General features: G+C 39.9%; 2 protein-coding genes across 3 annotated transcripts; both read right to left on the bottom strand.

Moving 5' to 3' along the window:
- Nucleotides 1–774: 774 nt before the first annotated feature.
- On the bottom strand, nt 775–13,077 carry as3mt (arsenite methyltransferase). 2 transcript variants are annotated; one of them, XM_048987698.1, is made up of 11 exons: nt 12,755–13,077; nt 12,164–12,215; nt 11,870–11,997; nt 11,120–11,270; nt 10,060–10,196; nt 9,691–9,760; nt 9,348–9,429; nt 8,996–9,127; nt 4,928–5,070; nt 4,670–4,795; nt 775–1,841 (listed from the first exon to the last, which is right to left on the bottom strand). In XM_048987698.1, the coding sequence occupies exons 1-11, from the start codon at nt 12,772–12,774 to the stop codon at nt 1,758–1,760; spliced, it is 1,125 nt and encodes a 374-aa protein (XP_048843655.1). In that variant the 5' UTR covers nt 12,775–13,077; the 3' UTR covers nt 775–1,757. The 2 variants fall into 2 exon arrangements, with proteins under 2 accessions (XP_048843655.1, XP_048843656.1); XM_048987699.1 differs by lacking the exon at nt 775–1,841 and adding an exon at nt 1,854–3,708.
- Nucleotides 13,078–13,405: 328 nt separating this feature from the next.
- Nucleotides 13,406–15,344, bottom strand: borcs7 (BLOC-1 related complex subunit 7). Its single transcript, XM_048987704.1, has 5 exons — nt 15,181–15,344; nt 14,960–15,022; nt 14,161–14,204; nt 13,980–14,000; nt 13,406–13,854 (listed from the first exon to the last, which is right to left on the bottom strand). The coding sequence occupies exons 1-5, from the start codon at nt 15,313–15,315 to the stop codon at nt 13,803–13,805; spliced, it is 315 nt and encodes a 104-aa protein (XP_048843661.1). The 5' UTR covers nt 15,316–15,344; the 3' UTR covers nt 13,406–13,802.

Below are 15,344 nucleotides of genomic sequence, written 5' to 3'. Positions count from 1 at the left end.
TCAAGAAAGGACACTCCAGAGTACGAGATACCACCCTCGATTAAGAAGTCTGGTTATAAAACCCACATAAATCCTATGCATGGGTTTAAGGCCTATTATACCAAGCTAATACCTTTCTATCTCCTGCACTAGCTCGGGGTCCTTCCCCACCAGTGAGAGAATTTAACTTAATTAATTTGGTGATCAGTGGTCATTGTTGACACACCACAGCACACAGTGCACAGCGACAAAATGTGTCCTCTGCATTTAATCCATATCCCAGGGAGCAGTGCTTTGGGGCAGTACCTTGCTCAGGGTCCCTCTGAATGTTCCACGTTAAAGACATTAAAATCCACTGCCACTGTTTGATACATCCGAGTCCTTTTCAATCGTGCAACCAAAACCGACACCCGACCTTCACCTTTCACCCCGTGGCTGGTGAGTCCTCAAAGATCCACGTAGCCATTTCTGAGCTTGGCCAGCAAACACCAGCCACAGGTCTGGCTCAAAGGGGTGGGTCCCAGTATCCCTATTGCTGGCAGCGTACTCGGCTTTTCTTGGTACCTTTCATGGGGGTCTTTGTTGGATTGCACTCTGCCTGGCCTCACTCCAGACGCCTGTTCACCAAGGGGTGCTTCATCTACAGGCTTCGGCCCCCATAGCTTAACCCCCTCCAGCACACTAATATCACAACCATCAGAATGGATGTTCGGTCGTTGTATATAAAAATAATACGAAACGTTTTCTAACTTTTGAAATTTAATAACTGAAATTACACAGACATGCTAACAGACAAACATTTTAAATTTCTTCTTGGCTTCCCAACATATAACTCACACTGCACAATTTAATTTTTTAAATGAATCTTTCATCAGTTTGCATGAACAACCTTAGGTGCATTTACCTATATTTGACTTTATATTCATCTTATTTTGATTAAAATATCTCAGAATCAAACTGAAAAATCAAAACAGTTTGAATTTAACACAGTTACAGGTTAATCACTCATAATAAAAATAATTTACACTTAGTAGCCATTTTATTAGGTACACCTACATAGCACCAGGCGCGGCCTCCATCCTGTTTCTTGAACTACTTCAAGGGTTGGCGAGTTCAGAGATGCCTTTCTGCACACCACTGCCGTTCTGAGCTGTTATTTTTATAGTTTTTACCTCCCTGTTAGTCTGGCCATTGTCCCCTAACCTCTCATTAAGGCGCTTTCAACGACAGAGGTGCCGCTGACAGGATGTTTTCCTTCATCATGCTAATCCCTGTAAATTCTAGGCATTCAAGCCAGAATGGTGTCTAGAAGCACCAGGGGTGGCAGCAAAAAATCATTTAAAATCTCTTAGATCAGGCGTCTTAGTTAGAGGCACAGTGACAAGGTCAGGCCCCCCCTCCCATACTATTTTAGTCTACTATATTGGTGTAGTTCTCAACCCTGGGGTGTGTGGGGGAGCAGCAGTGGTAAAAGAGGCCCCTTTGTAGCAGAGCCCCTTGGCCAGGTAAGCCCATACATTAAACCACCCCTGGTCTTAGTTATTCTAATGCTCAGTTGAATCGCTTGGCCCCGCCTCTGTGCCATATGTATTCAGTTACAGCCTCCTGATTGGCTGTGTACTCAAGCAGGCTGTTAGTATTAACGTGTAGACGTACCTAATTGAGCGGCCACTGGGTGTATTCAAAGACTGTTCTACAGAGCCGAAACTGATCACAGGATTAAAATTAACACCGTGGGCAGGACCATCCTCCACTGCGGCCGGCGATGTTTGATATCCTCACTTGCAGCAGGATTTTGGGTCTCCACAGCACGGCCTAGAAGCCTCCAGATTCTCAAACTCAAAAGGGTTCCAGGTCACTGTCTGGGATAAGTAACAATTTTGTTTTAACACATTTTGTACATTACATTAATACTTAAGTACATGCCCTAACTGATGGGTTGTGAAAAAAAACTAGTTACTGAATGAAAATTTATATATTAAATTATAGAATTTCCTGAGTTGACAAGTATATCCATCCATCCATCTTCCAAACCGCTTATCCTACTGGGTCGCGGGGGGTCCGGAAGCAATGGACACGAGGCAGGGAACAACCCAGGATGGGGGGCCAGCCCATCACAGGGCACATTCACACACACATACACACCTATGGGCAATTCAGCAACTCCAATTAGCCTCAGCATGTTTTTGGACTGTGGGGGGAAACCGGAGTACCCGGAGGAAACCCCACGACGACATGGGGAGAACATGCAAACTCCACACACGTGTTACCCAGGCGGAGACTCGAACCCAGGTCCCAGAGGTGTGAGGCAACAGTACTAACCACTGCACCACCATGCCGCCCCTTGACAAGTATATTGTACAATATATTTTAAATACTCATTAGTCAAGTTTTAAACCTGATACATTTCCTGTTGGTTTGTCTGTAATCCCTGTTTCCCATGGAAGGGCCAGACTGATTCAGGGCCATGTATCACCATGGAAAAATGTCCATTTACGGTCTGCTGCCAAATCTGGGACAATTAGTCAACTGGCACATGAGAGCTCACAAAGGACAAATCAGAGCTGTGCACGGGAGTGGGGCAGTCGGACGCCCAGTGCGGGGCGTACGACGAGACATCTCAGTGTACCAATAAGGACAAGTATCTGACCAGCGGTACAGGCTGTGTGAGTGGGCTTGCTGCTTATGGACGGGGGTACAAATAGGGGGGGGGGGGGGGGCTGCCAGCCTGCCAGCTTAGCGTACTCAGGAGAAACCATAACAGGAATACAAAACAGGAGGATAAACTGGGACGAGAGGGAGCCTTACAGACGTATAGCGGAGGGAGAGCCTAGATTAAGGATGCTGTGGTTCGATGCTAGAATGTAAGCCGACGCTGTTAAAGAAGGAGTCCACAAATGCACATAGTTTTGAGATTAATACAAATAAATAAACATTTCCTATTTATCTGGCTGCGACAAAATTAGAAATCGCTGTTCATCAAAACTAATGTTAAAGCACTTCACGGTTTGTCCACAAGAGGGAGATCCATGTCAGCTAGACCGACCAAGCTGGGTCCCTCCAGTGCCCACAGCTAAGAGAACAAGCTGTAAGCCATACAGAACAACACATACACACAGACTTATATTTATAATATTATACTTATATTCTCTGAGGAACTGCACTACTGAGGACGATGGTTTTAACTAAACTACAAAACAATGTTTCCCAATCTGATCCTCAGGAACCCAGTAACAGTGAAAATGTGCAAAATGTGGATGGGTTGGGGAAAACTGTTATAAAAGGCAAAAATCATGATTCATACAAGTCATTCTGATGAACTGTCCACTGTGCAAATAAACAAACAGCAGGAGCTGTTACCCACACTGCAGGACACTTATACTCTTCGTAGAAAGCGGTTCGGCAGTGTATTTTCACCAATCTACACTAGTTTATAATTAAATGCATTATGCAGGACTGTATCTTGCAGACTTATCTCCTTTCTGATTGTACTGCTTCCAAAGGCCATGCAAACTGATAAGTCAGCATTCCAGTGTCTGAATGGAGAACATTTTCTCCTTTTATTCAAGGTTCCCAAACTGCTGGCCTCTTTATACGTTTAGGGTAGACAGCTGTTTGACCTTCGCCTCTTCATCCGGCGGTACTCCTCGGTTGGAGGTCACTGCTAGTTATATATACATATATATATATATATATATATATATATAAATGTCAGGAGTTGGGTTTCCACTGCAAAAATAATTCATGACCTTCTCAGGCAAAATTTTCAAAAGTTAAAGCTCTCACAACAGTTATATCTTGCATGCATGTACATTGTATGCATGTAAACGAAATATATTAATGATTGCAATATCATATATAACGGTATGAAATATGCAGATATTATTAAATATGCATTAACTGATGCAGATATGATTGGATGTATTAATTTTATACAGTGAACATCTCATGGGCTCTTCTGGATCATTATCATGCTGGTCTGGTTTCAGCAGGGATAAAATGGACAGATGCGTGTCACCATTTAAGCAGAAATAGCATTGTCACATATTTATTTACTTCATTTCAAGGAAGCATCCTGGGGTTCAGGTCCCGTTAGCAACTTATATAGTTGGAACCTTTCAGTCGCATACTATGAAAGTTGCTATCGTTGCTATCGCAATTATGCTTTTGGGAAACATACCCCTGTTTAGCTGCCCCCTTCCCCCTCAAAAAAAGAAGATGCTCCACCTCTATCCTTCACCTTAGATTCAGCTCAAGAGATGGGGAAGCAAGTGCTGGATGGCAAAGCCGCATTTTCATTATGCCAAGTTGTCTTGGAGACGATCAGCCAATCCCGGCTTGTGAATCTCTCTGGGAACTTCAGCTGTCTGCCGAGCTCTAGCTTAATCAGAGGCAACGCTATCTAACTCTCCGCGGCCTTGAATAATTTCACAAAGAATACATTTCTGAAAACCCGTTTGATTTGTGAAAAATTTCGAAGATGCCACTGAAACAGAGTTCAAAGATCCCTCTTTGGTGAGCTCCCCAACCGTAACATCAAGAATGAGTCTAAGTAGATTCATTATTGGTGTGACCTCTCTTTATGTTGCATAGAAACAGTACGCTGTTGGAGGTTTTGGTAATACTCTGGATGCTTACCACATAAAAGCCCTTCAAGGACAGTACAAGTATATCTTTCACCAGCACCAACCTTTGGGCCCACGCATGAAGAGCTAGGCTGATCTGCCAAGCAATGCTGGAAGCTAAACTCTTCAGCAAACCTAGATGTCTTCAAGATGCTGGCCAGCTCTCCATCAACGGGAACCACTGCATTCACCTGTACAAGATGCAGGAGGTTTATACTGGACACTGTACTTCAGTGAAGGTCCTTTAACATAAGCATTTAATTTGATTCCTTTGTTCACATAAATACCAAATAATACTAGAACAAGCTAATGAAAACTCAAACCTTAAATGTATGGTAGGCATCAAAATTCAGGGAATCCTCCAAACCAGTGATGTTCCCGTTGTATATGACGAGACACCCTGTGTGTGGAGCACTTCTCGGGATCTTGAAGAGGCGATACGTTGCAGAGACAAACTTGTATTCGCCTACATTGATGAAAGAAGATCAGAGAGAGCAACAAGTACCAGGAACTTCAATAAGGGGAATACATATTCCATAATTTAATTTTACTATCTGTAAAACTTAGATAATAATATGTGCAGCCTCAAAACTTTGGATTCCGTTTTAAATGTAGATTGGTTTTACAATAAGAAAACCAGTTAATTTCATTTTATGCATGAAACTTTTCTCAGATATTTCAGTTTACTGACTTATAAGAAATACTAATCAACGTACAGCTCTGGAAAAAATTAAGAGACCACAGCACAATTTTTTGTTTCACTTATTTCTCTCTCTCTCTCTCTCTCTCTCTCTCTCTATATATATATATATATATATATATATATATATATATATATATATATATATATATATATATATATATATATAGCGCCCTCCACAATTATTGGCACCCCTTGTAAAAATTTGTAAAAAGCGTTAGAAAAAATCTACCTTTCAGTGAAATAGCTTCATCTCACACTGAAAAAAATAAGAAAAATCCACCCTTTCTTTGAAATAAATTTATTCAAAGTAAAACAAATCCTTCATTAAGAAATAATTATTTTTAACAAAAACATATGTTCCACGATTATTGGCAGCCCTGGAAATTACAGTGAACACAATGTTACTGAAGCATGTTTCCCATGTAAATTGTACATCTTTGAGTTGATTGGAGTGAAAAGGAACCTTCAAGCTGTCATCCATGACTTCCTGATTAACTGGGGTACACACTTGAGGTGACACAGAGACCAAATTCCCTTAGTCGTCCATCAACATGGCAAAGATAAGAGAACATACGAACTAAATAAGGGAGAAGTGTGTTGACCTTAATAAGTCAGGGACTGGGTATGAAAAATAGCTACTCGCCTGAAAATGCCCATTTCTACCGTTAGGGAAATAATAAAAAAAGAACAACAACTGGAATTGTTGCAAACCTGCCTGGAAGAGGACCCAAGTTTATTTTACACCCACATACAGTGATGAAGATTGTAAGAGAGGCAAAAAATCCCCAAGGATCTCTGGTGGTGAATTACAAGACAGATTCAAATCTTGAGGTTACCACGTCTCCGAAAAAAACCGTCAGACGCCACCGTTCATTCTAACATATTATTCGGAAGATATGCCAGAAAAAAACCTTTTTTTGTCAGTTAACCACAAACGTAAACACCTGGAGTTTGTCAAATGCTACTACAACTTTGACTGGAACCAAGATTCAATGGTCTGATGAAACAAAAATGGAGCTTTTTGGTAACAAACATTCAAGGTGGGTTTGGTGTAAAAAAGAAGGATGGCTGTAGTAAAAAGAACCTTATCCCAACTAAAATATGGTGGAGGTTCTGAGATGTGAGACTGTTTTTCCTCCAAAGGCTCTGGAAACCTTGTTATGATACATGGCATTATGGACTCCAGGAAATATCAGGATATTTTAAATCAAAATTTTGCTTCCTGTGCCAGGAAACTAAAACTGAGCCATCCAGTTGGGCCAATACTGGATCTTCCAGCAGGACAGTGATCCTAAGCACATGTCCAAATCAACAGAAAAATAGTTAGCTGACCGCAGAATGAAGCTTCTGCCATGGCCATCTCAGTCCCCTGACATGAACCCCACTGAGAACCTGTGAGCTGAGCTAAAGTGGAGAGAGCACAAGAGGCCCCGGACCCTGGGTGATCTGGAGAGATTCTGTAAAGAGGAATGGTCTCAGATACCCTGCTTGGTATTCTCCAAGCTTATTAAATGTTATAAATTCAGTGCTGTTATATTGGCAAAGGAAGGTTGTACACAGTATTAAAAGCAGGGGGGCCAATAATCATAGCACATGTGTTTTTATTGAAAATAATTATTTCTTGACGGATTTGTTTTTTTTTTTTTTTTGAATAATTTTATTTTAAAGAAAGGTTGGATTTTTCTTATTTTTTCAGCGTGAGATGAAGCTACTTCACTGAAAGGTAGATTTTTTCAAACCCTTTTTTACACATATTTACAATTCCAATAATTATGGAGGGTGCTGTATATGAATATATTGATATATTAATGAAGGGCTTCTTCCTTGCTTTATGAGATTTCAGTCCTGCTTCTAGGAGCCTGATATGAACTGTCCTAGCAGAGCACTGCACACCTACACTTAAATGCTTCCCATTCTTTGTGAAGGTCACTTGAGGTCATCCTCTGATTTATGAGGCACTGTTGGATAAGCTGATGGTCATCTCTAGCATTCACTTCCGCCCGCTACCTGGCTGGTGCTTCCAGTATCTTAAGTTCTTGTGTGCTGCTGTCTTAGAAACGTTGAGCCTGGAAGTAGCCTGCCGCTCAGTGTAGCCTTCTGCCGGCAGAACCAGGATTGAACTAGGATTTTAAAATGCAGATTTTTAAAGAAATATAGTGGTCTCAATTTTTTTCAGAGCTGTATATGTAAAGGGAGTATACTTGAATAGTATCAATAAATCAAAATAAGCCTCAATATATAGTGTGCATAGTGAGTGCATTTCACTCATTAAACATTACTAATCATTTTACTAGTAAGACAATCCAATCTCAAAATAATGAACTAAATCTATTTTAGAATGTTTACCTTAAAAGGGAAAGATGATCATTTAATCCCAAAGACTTTACAACGTCTGAGGCAGACAGGGTGTGCAGGTTGTGCATATTAAATGTTACTACAGGCTCCTGTTTCACAGGAAGCCGTCACACCTTCTAAAAACCAGCACCTCCAGCATCAGTCAGAAGTTTGGACACAGCTACCCATAGAAAGGTTTATTTGTACTGTTTTCTACATCTTAGAACAATTATAAATACATCAAATTTATAAAATAACATATATAGAATTATGGTACTGACCAAAAAAGCATTAAACAAAAAAAAATTCTTTGGTGGCGGGGGGGCAACTCAGTGGGTTAGAACTTAGAAGGTTGATGGTTCAAATCCTGAAATTGGCAGAGTGATGCCGCCCCTGAACTGCTCCAGAGACTGGCAGACCCTACAGTCTTCTTCATGCCAGTTTCATGAGGTGGCATCTTGGGATTGTGATGGCTACAGCCACACAGTAAGATCTTAAACATTCTCTCACATCCTTAGTTGATTATTTATGTTTTCAGTTGATGTGCTTTACCACTTATATTTTATGTGCAGTGTTCATATATTGATATTCTAGGGATATGTGCAGTGGTAGCTTAATTAATATTTTGATTTTGCAGTTATTTTGGTTGTGGGGGATGGTCTCTTCCAAGTCGGTATAAAGGTGTGACTGAGCGCAGAGGACTCTTAAAAGAACAACCCTTGGAGCAGGATTGAACCATGTGCTGCCATGGCAAGAGGGGGGATTTCGGGTTTAGCTGTGTTTTGCTTTGAGTTATATGAAGTGTTCATTCGGTTTACCCCTTTTGTGTGTTAATTGGTTTAGCCAAACCACTATATAAGTTCCCTCATGTTTGTTTCAATTAATATCTTGTGTATTAATTGGTATGGCCAAACCACTAAATACGTTCCCTCACATCTCCTTATATGAAGGTCAGTTTGTATCAATTATCTTGCTTTGTGATATTAAGTTCTGTTGGTTTTTTAGACCTCTTTTATGGGCCCTGTTATTAAGGTTTTGAATTTTGTCACTGTCTGTATTTTGGTCAATAAAGCCCTATTTCTTTAGTCAAGCTCTTGTGTTTGTGTTGCCTTACTGCTTGGTCCCTCACAGAACGCTCCTTCTGGGGTCCCATATATATCCTGAGCTTAACTGGCTGCTATTCTTTCATTCTCTAGTCAATCTCCTCCAAAACCATTTCTACAATGCTTAGGTCAAGTGGGCAGGTCATGGGATGCGACATTCTACCACTCTCCTTTATAGGCGGCTTGGCACGTCCAAACTTTTGACTGATATTTTTCATTAAAGCATCCTGAAAACAGAAAGTCTCGTTCACCCAGAAGGTTCTCTAGCTCCTCATTGCCCACGGTCACAGCAGTGGCAGTCACCAGCCGGGGGGTGCTGAAGCCCACTTCTCCAGCCAGCCGCATCAGGTCCTCCCAACACAGCGCCCCCCCGATGCACTCGCCTAGAAAGCCACATACCTTTCCTTTATCATCTATCGTTCTCGTCTGCGCAAGGGCACCTCAACCTCCACTTCCCAAGATTCCCAACAACCTGAAACTTAGTAAATGTTTGGAAAAAATGTGCTCATGCCCTTCAAATATCTCAGATCAAGATGTAAGCTGAAAACGAGCGGCAGATGACTGCTGCTATTTCACTCCAAGTGAACAATCGGTTGCTCATACCCCACAAGACTTTGTGAGTCCTGATCTCTGCTGGAAGGTCCTTGTTGCAGTAGATATCACTGAAATACAACTCCCCGCCATCCTGAAAGTAAAAGTCCTGAACATTCATCACTAAAATACAACTCCCCACCTTCCTGGAAGTAAAAGTCCTGAACATTCATCACTAAAATACATCTCCCTGCCATTCTGAAAGTAAAAGTCCTCAACATCCATTCACATCATTGTCAAGCTTATTAAACTGTTCTATCCACCCACTAAAAATCACCGATAATCAGATGTGTTACTCTTTCCATACTCATCACACATTAATATTATACTGTGAATTTTTTTCAAAACTCTGTACCTTTAAGACACGGTGAGCTTGTTTCAGGACGCTGGTCTTGTCTGGAGACAAATTCACTACACAGTTTGATCTATATCAAACACATGGAACAATTTTGTCAATAAAATTGCATATCAAATACAATTCATTAACTTTAACGACAGACATAACTTTGCTGTTTAGTCAGAATGAATGGAGATTTTGAAAGGGCTGTCCTTGATGGCAATAAGGCTTACTGGAAGATGTTCTGACACATTTCTTCGTTAAAGTTTAAGTTTGCGAATAATAGCGTAGAAAAACATTTGGCGAAAGGAATCACGTTCCCATCAACGATAATTAATTATTCAAATATAAGCCACAAACACATTCAAAATAAGAAAGATGTCTCACATTATAATATCATAGAAGCCTTCCTTCAGTCCAGCATCCTCTAAGTCCTCAATGTATCCTTGGACAAATTCTGTGTTCGGCTTTCTATAACCAAACCTCTGTGCGTGATATTCAATGTATTTTCTAGCCACTTGTAACTATAAAAAAATGATGTACAGCAGACACAAGGGTTAGTGTCAGGAACAAACCAAAGGTGTTTACATTCAATTTAATTAAATTTTATGTAATTTCCCTATTTTGATATGAATTTTTCTTATACCGCCATAGTGTAGCATAGCTGCAACAACGGCTGTAATGCTTCAGTAGGCAGCAAATTATATAATTTTGTTCGCTGCTATGGTCGCTGAGCAGAGTGTATCTGTGCGTACCCTTCTTACTAACTTATAACTTTATAACACAATAATTCTCCATATATAACTAATCAGCATGGTAGTATTTATAGCTACAGCTTCAGACTGTGCCTAAAAATGTAGATTACGTATAATATAATTAGGTCTGCAATTAAATGCATCTTGCATATCACATGTAAAGCAAAATCCCTAATATTATAGATTTATCACGGTAATAATTATTAAAATCATGCTATTTAGGAAAACCTGATGTTACCAAGCTAAAGAAAGAGTAATAATGAATAAAACATGTGTCTGTGGAGCTAAATAAATGTATGTAATCAATAAAACATGTCGCTATCTAGCTAAATGTAGGCCTATGTTATTAATCTAGTAAACGTCAGTGAAATGATTTTTATCGAGCTAAGTACATGATTATAATCCATAAAACATGTCGCTATCGAACTGAAAATACATTAATTAGGTAATAAAACATGTCAGTTATACTATCAAGCGAAATCTAAACTATTTTTTATTTCATTTCTTTAAAAAATCATTCGTAAGTGTGTTTTATCCATGTAAACGCTTACTGCCACGGTAAGGGTGGACTTGAAAGATAAAAATTCTGTGACATAACGACTGAAAGAAAGAAATCTAGATGTGAGAGGCTATGGGGCCCCCTGGTTTCCAGAGGGAGGGTTAGAGGCGCTGCGTCTTGTCTCGCTCCATACCTGCTCGTCGGTCATGTCAATGCCTGTGACAAAGCCCCTCTCTCCCACCAGCCTGCTCAGCATGTAGCAATCCCGTCCGCTACCACAGCCCAGATCCAACACCCGGCAGCCTTCGATGGATTCTGGGACAGCCAGTCCGCACCCATAGTACCTTGAGAGAGGAAATGGAGAGAAAAAAGTTGTCCACCTAACAGACACCCATCAAAGCATCACATCACCCAATGAGACTTATTTTTTTTAGGGCCTGCTTGCTCTGGAGGGTTTTCAAAAGGCTATGAAGTGTTTTAAGGCCACAGGTATGGCCCTCAGGGGGTGCCGTAAATAGGGGAAAATTAGGATAATTCTACGGGCCCCAAAAAATTTAGAACATAATTGGACTGGTCTGAGTTGGGAGCCCATGCTGTGTTAAAGGCCTTCTTGGGGCCCAAAACCTCTAGCAGAACTCCTGCTGGCACTGGTTAGCCTTGATTAAAAGAAAAACACACTGAGTGACATTTACACTTTGTCAATGACAGCAGCAATTAAAATGAAGCTGAGTAAAAAAAATGCAACGACTTCTATGTTTTAATACCTGACTTTAAGTATTTTATATATTTAAAGGCCTGCAATGGGGAACAAGTATGTTTGGAGTTTGCTTAATTGTTCCCCCCATGTCCTCGCGAGGTTTCCTCTAGTCTCCCCCCACAATCCAATAACATTTTTGGACAGAAAATTCTGCATACATATCTGAGTGATGATTGGACAGCATACCTGTCACTCACATCTGGATGCACCTCTTCCAAAGCTTTACGGATATCCGACGTCACTGGTTTAGCCACAGTCATGCACGCATTACTCTTAAGGTCTTCAGTTTTCTTAAGTAGTTTACCATAGTATTCCTACAGGAGGAGTGATTATGTTTAATAAAAAATACAATCATCATTTAGTTGTGTCTTTTAAGTAAAAAAATAACTACTGTACTCATGGCAACACATTTCATAATAAGCATTTTCATTTAGAATTGTCATCTTTAATTTTCACAAAAGACGAAATCTGATATGATACCTTTACATCGTCATGGACCGTCGATTTATCCGAATAACCCTTTTCAGGCTGGCTGAAAATGGTAAAATTTCATTCAGATAAGACGCGTGAAAGTTTCGCCAAGTGTTCAACTATGAGGTAACAAACGTGTCAGTGCATTTGAAACGCCGAAGGAACAGGATACAATGAGTCTAAATTACAGGTTAGTTTATAACAGACAAAGTTGATCACGACGAAAAGTGATGATTTATACAGAGTACATAATATATATGGTGCATAAGCTGTAACATGAACAAAGATTGACAGCTCTGCTGACATTAAACATCGCGGGAGCCAGTTTGTAGCCTGTATCAATAAATGAGTTCGAAATTCCCTTAAACGTCAAAAGACATGCGCTACAAGTCCTGTCATCTAAAGTACTGGAGCGCAATAGTTAAGCGCAAGAACTATATTCAACGCAGAGCTTTAGGAATTTAGAAAACAGTGCGTCATGCACATATATCTTTTTTTAAATCTCAAGATGTAATCTTTAAGCTACAGCATCAGAAAAACTGCATTAATGTAGCGACTTCAGTAATTTTACATTAGTGTTAGGAATACATTCCTGATTACCTCCGTTCGTACTCCATCATTGCCCCTTTGCGCCGAGCACTCGCATACACCGGAAGTAGTATGTTTGGACAAAACTGAATACGAGGTGTGTAGTGTTTAATAATTAGTTTTCATGTATACCATGTTGCTGGTCCTATTTGGGTAGAGATTTCACAACTTCAAATAAGCGATGCGTATATAGGCAATCGTACGCTGTGGATTGTCCATGGAGAAATCGCGGCTACTAATAAGTATAAATCCGGTAGCTTCTCTTTAGACTTTGGCGTTTTGGTGATAAACTCACTAATAACACAGTCTCGTGATAGTGTATCATATTTCGATGTACCATGATTCAAAACATTCAGGGGTAAAGAGGGTTCATAGCACTGTTATTTAAATGTTTTGACTAACAGGAGAAGATTACTGCATACTTAATATGTAAATAAGATGTACGTTTTTATCCTAACACAGATTGCACAAATATCAGGGATCACACAGTTCCTCAGTATTTTTAATAGCTATGATGTGTCAGTGCTGTATATAATTTACTACCATGTTTGTCTTCATCATCCTCAGATTGTACAAGACTGATGCTCGATTCAGTTATAAACCGAGGACTAATGCACAGAGATGATTCCACTCAGCTGCAGAAAAGCAAAAAGGACACTTCACAATGTCTCCAAACTATTTATATATATATATGTAGACATTTTCGAAGTGGCTATTTAATATTTAAACAAGTACATAAGGGACATAAACTCTGCCTTCAATGACAGTTGAAAGTTCATAAACACATTTCACCAAATGGCGAACTGACGCAAGACCAAATACGCCTTTTAATAAACTACAGACATCTTTCCTTAAAACCTTTCGAGACTTAAAACAAAAATGAATTTGAATGAAATACAGGATCCATTTCTCAGCATCTTGTTTGTAATGCAGAGTCAAAAACATCGTACAAACCACAAGGCCAAACACGGCACGGGCAAAGCCTGTACAAGGAGATTTCCTGACCCGCAGAAATCAGAAGTCAGGAAACTTTGAATCCAGATTAAAAGCAGCTTGGTCTTCATTTCAGTGAGTGCCTCAGCTGGTCCTGAAGATTTCTAGAGTGTTCCACACTGTAACGAAGATAAATAAGGTTAACCTCGCCTGTGTACTTAAGATACAGAGGGTCAGTGTTTTGTCTTGTAGTCACATATGCAAAATATCTATTAACAGTCAAACACCCATTATTTTGACTCACTTTTTTTGTATGGCTTCTTGCCTGGTAGACCAGAGACAAAATTATGTGAAAACACATACACTGAATCAACGCAGTTCTACTATAATTCACAATAAGCACAAGTCAACAATTACCACAAGCCAATAATTATGGCAGCCTAGTATATATCTGTGAATAAATAAAAAAACTCACAATCACTTACTGATACTGCAGGTGTGTTGTTATAATTGACATTTTTCTTAAACTCTGCGGAAACCAGAAAAATCAAATGAAACCACTTAGCACACGCTGCCAAGAGTTAAGAAATCTGGAATACACTGTAAATGTGATCCAGTCCCCCTTTATCACAGCGTTAACAGTTCCTAGAAAGGCTATATAATGCTCATACTGTCCTGCATTTTTTTGACAAAATCTGAAAGTCTGGAACTCTGCTGAACTCTCTGAATATGGCAAAATATCTCAGAATAGAATTCTTGCCAAAAAGGCAAAATATTAATGATCATTTGTTTACATTACATAGGAATAAAATGTATTTAGTATCAAAAGTCATTCAATGTTTGAAGATGCCAAACTGGAGACAAACCAAAAGCAAAGCAAAAAAATACAAGTAGTATTGCACATCCCTATATATGCTACAGACTGCATACCTCTATCCCTCAAAACTGTCAGTTACTGCTGGTGAAAATGTTGAATAGTTAGGTTGAAGGAAATTATATTTATTTATTGATGACAAAAAACAGCAAGTGACAAAACACATGACGTTTCCTGGGGGGGGTCAGAAGAGGTTGTTTATTGTGGGGCTTAATCATAATCAATAAATAAATCTGCCACGAAAAACAAGGGAAAGAAACAACTGTAAGTACCTCACTACTGTCATACACGCATGACTTATTATGTACTCCTTAAGTATGCACTGCAAGCTACACGACTTAATAGATGACAGCGTTCAAAAGTTACATTGCAAACAAATACGAGGCTGTTGGGAAGTACGGCAGGCTTACATCCTCCGAATGAAGTATGGCATCTTCCTGCATTACCATATTTCGTGCAGCCTGACCAAGCAGCTGAAAAATAAAAGAAATTGTTATAAAACATGCTAGTTGTTTGTTTTATTAGCTAAGGCAATATGACGCAGTGCGCAGGTCAATACACAAGCGACGTAGCCCGCAAACGACATGACACACAAATACTGACACATGGGCTCTATTTCTTTTTTCTTTACCTCTTGGCTACGGGATCCTTTCAGGACTTGTCGAGTAAGCGTAATGACATCCCCACTGCAAGACCCTACTTTCTCAGACAGTAAACCTTTCACCGATTGACCAAAACGCGGCTGCGGTTCCGGAGCAGCCATCATACCCGAGTAATACAATTGAAACTACAGCA

This window comes from Brienomyrus brachyistius, chromosome 20 (genome assembly GCF_023856365.1).
Source record: "Brienomyrus brachyistius isolate T26 chromosome 20, BBRACH_0.4, whole genome shotgun sequence".
Lineage (NCBI taxonomy): Eukaryota > Metazoa > Chordata > Actinopteri > Osteoglossiformes > Mormyridae > Brienomyrus > Brienomyrus brachyistius.
Note: the sequence above shows the minus strand (reverse complement) of the source record. Positions and strands in the feature narration are given on the sequence as shown.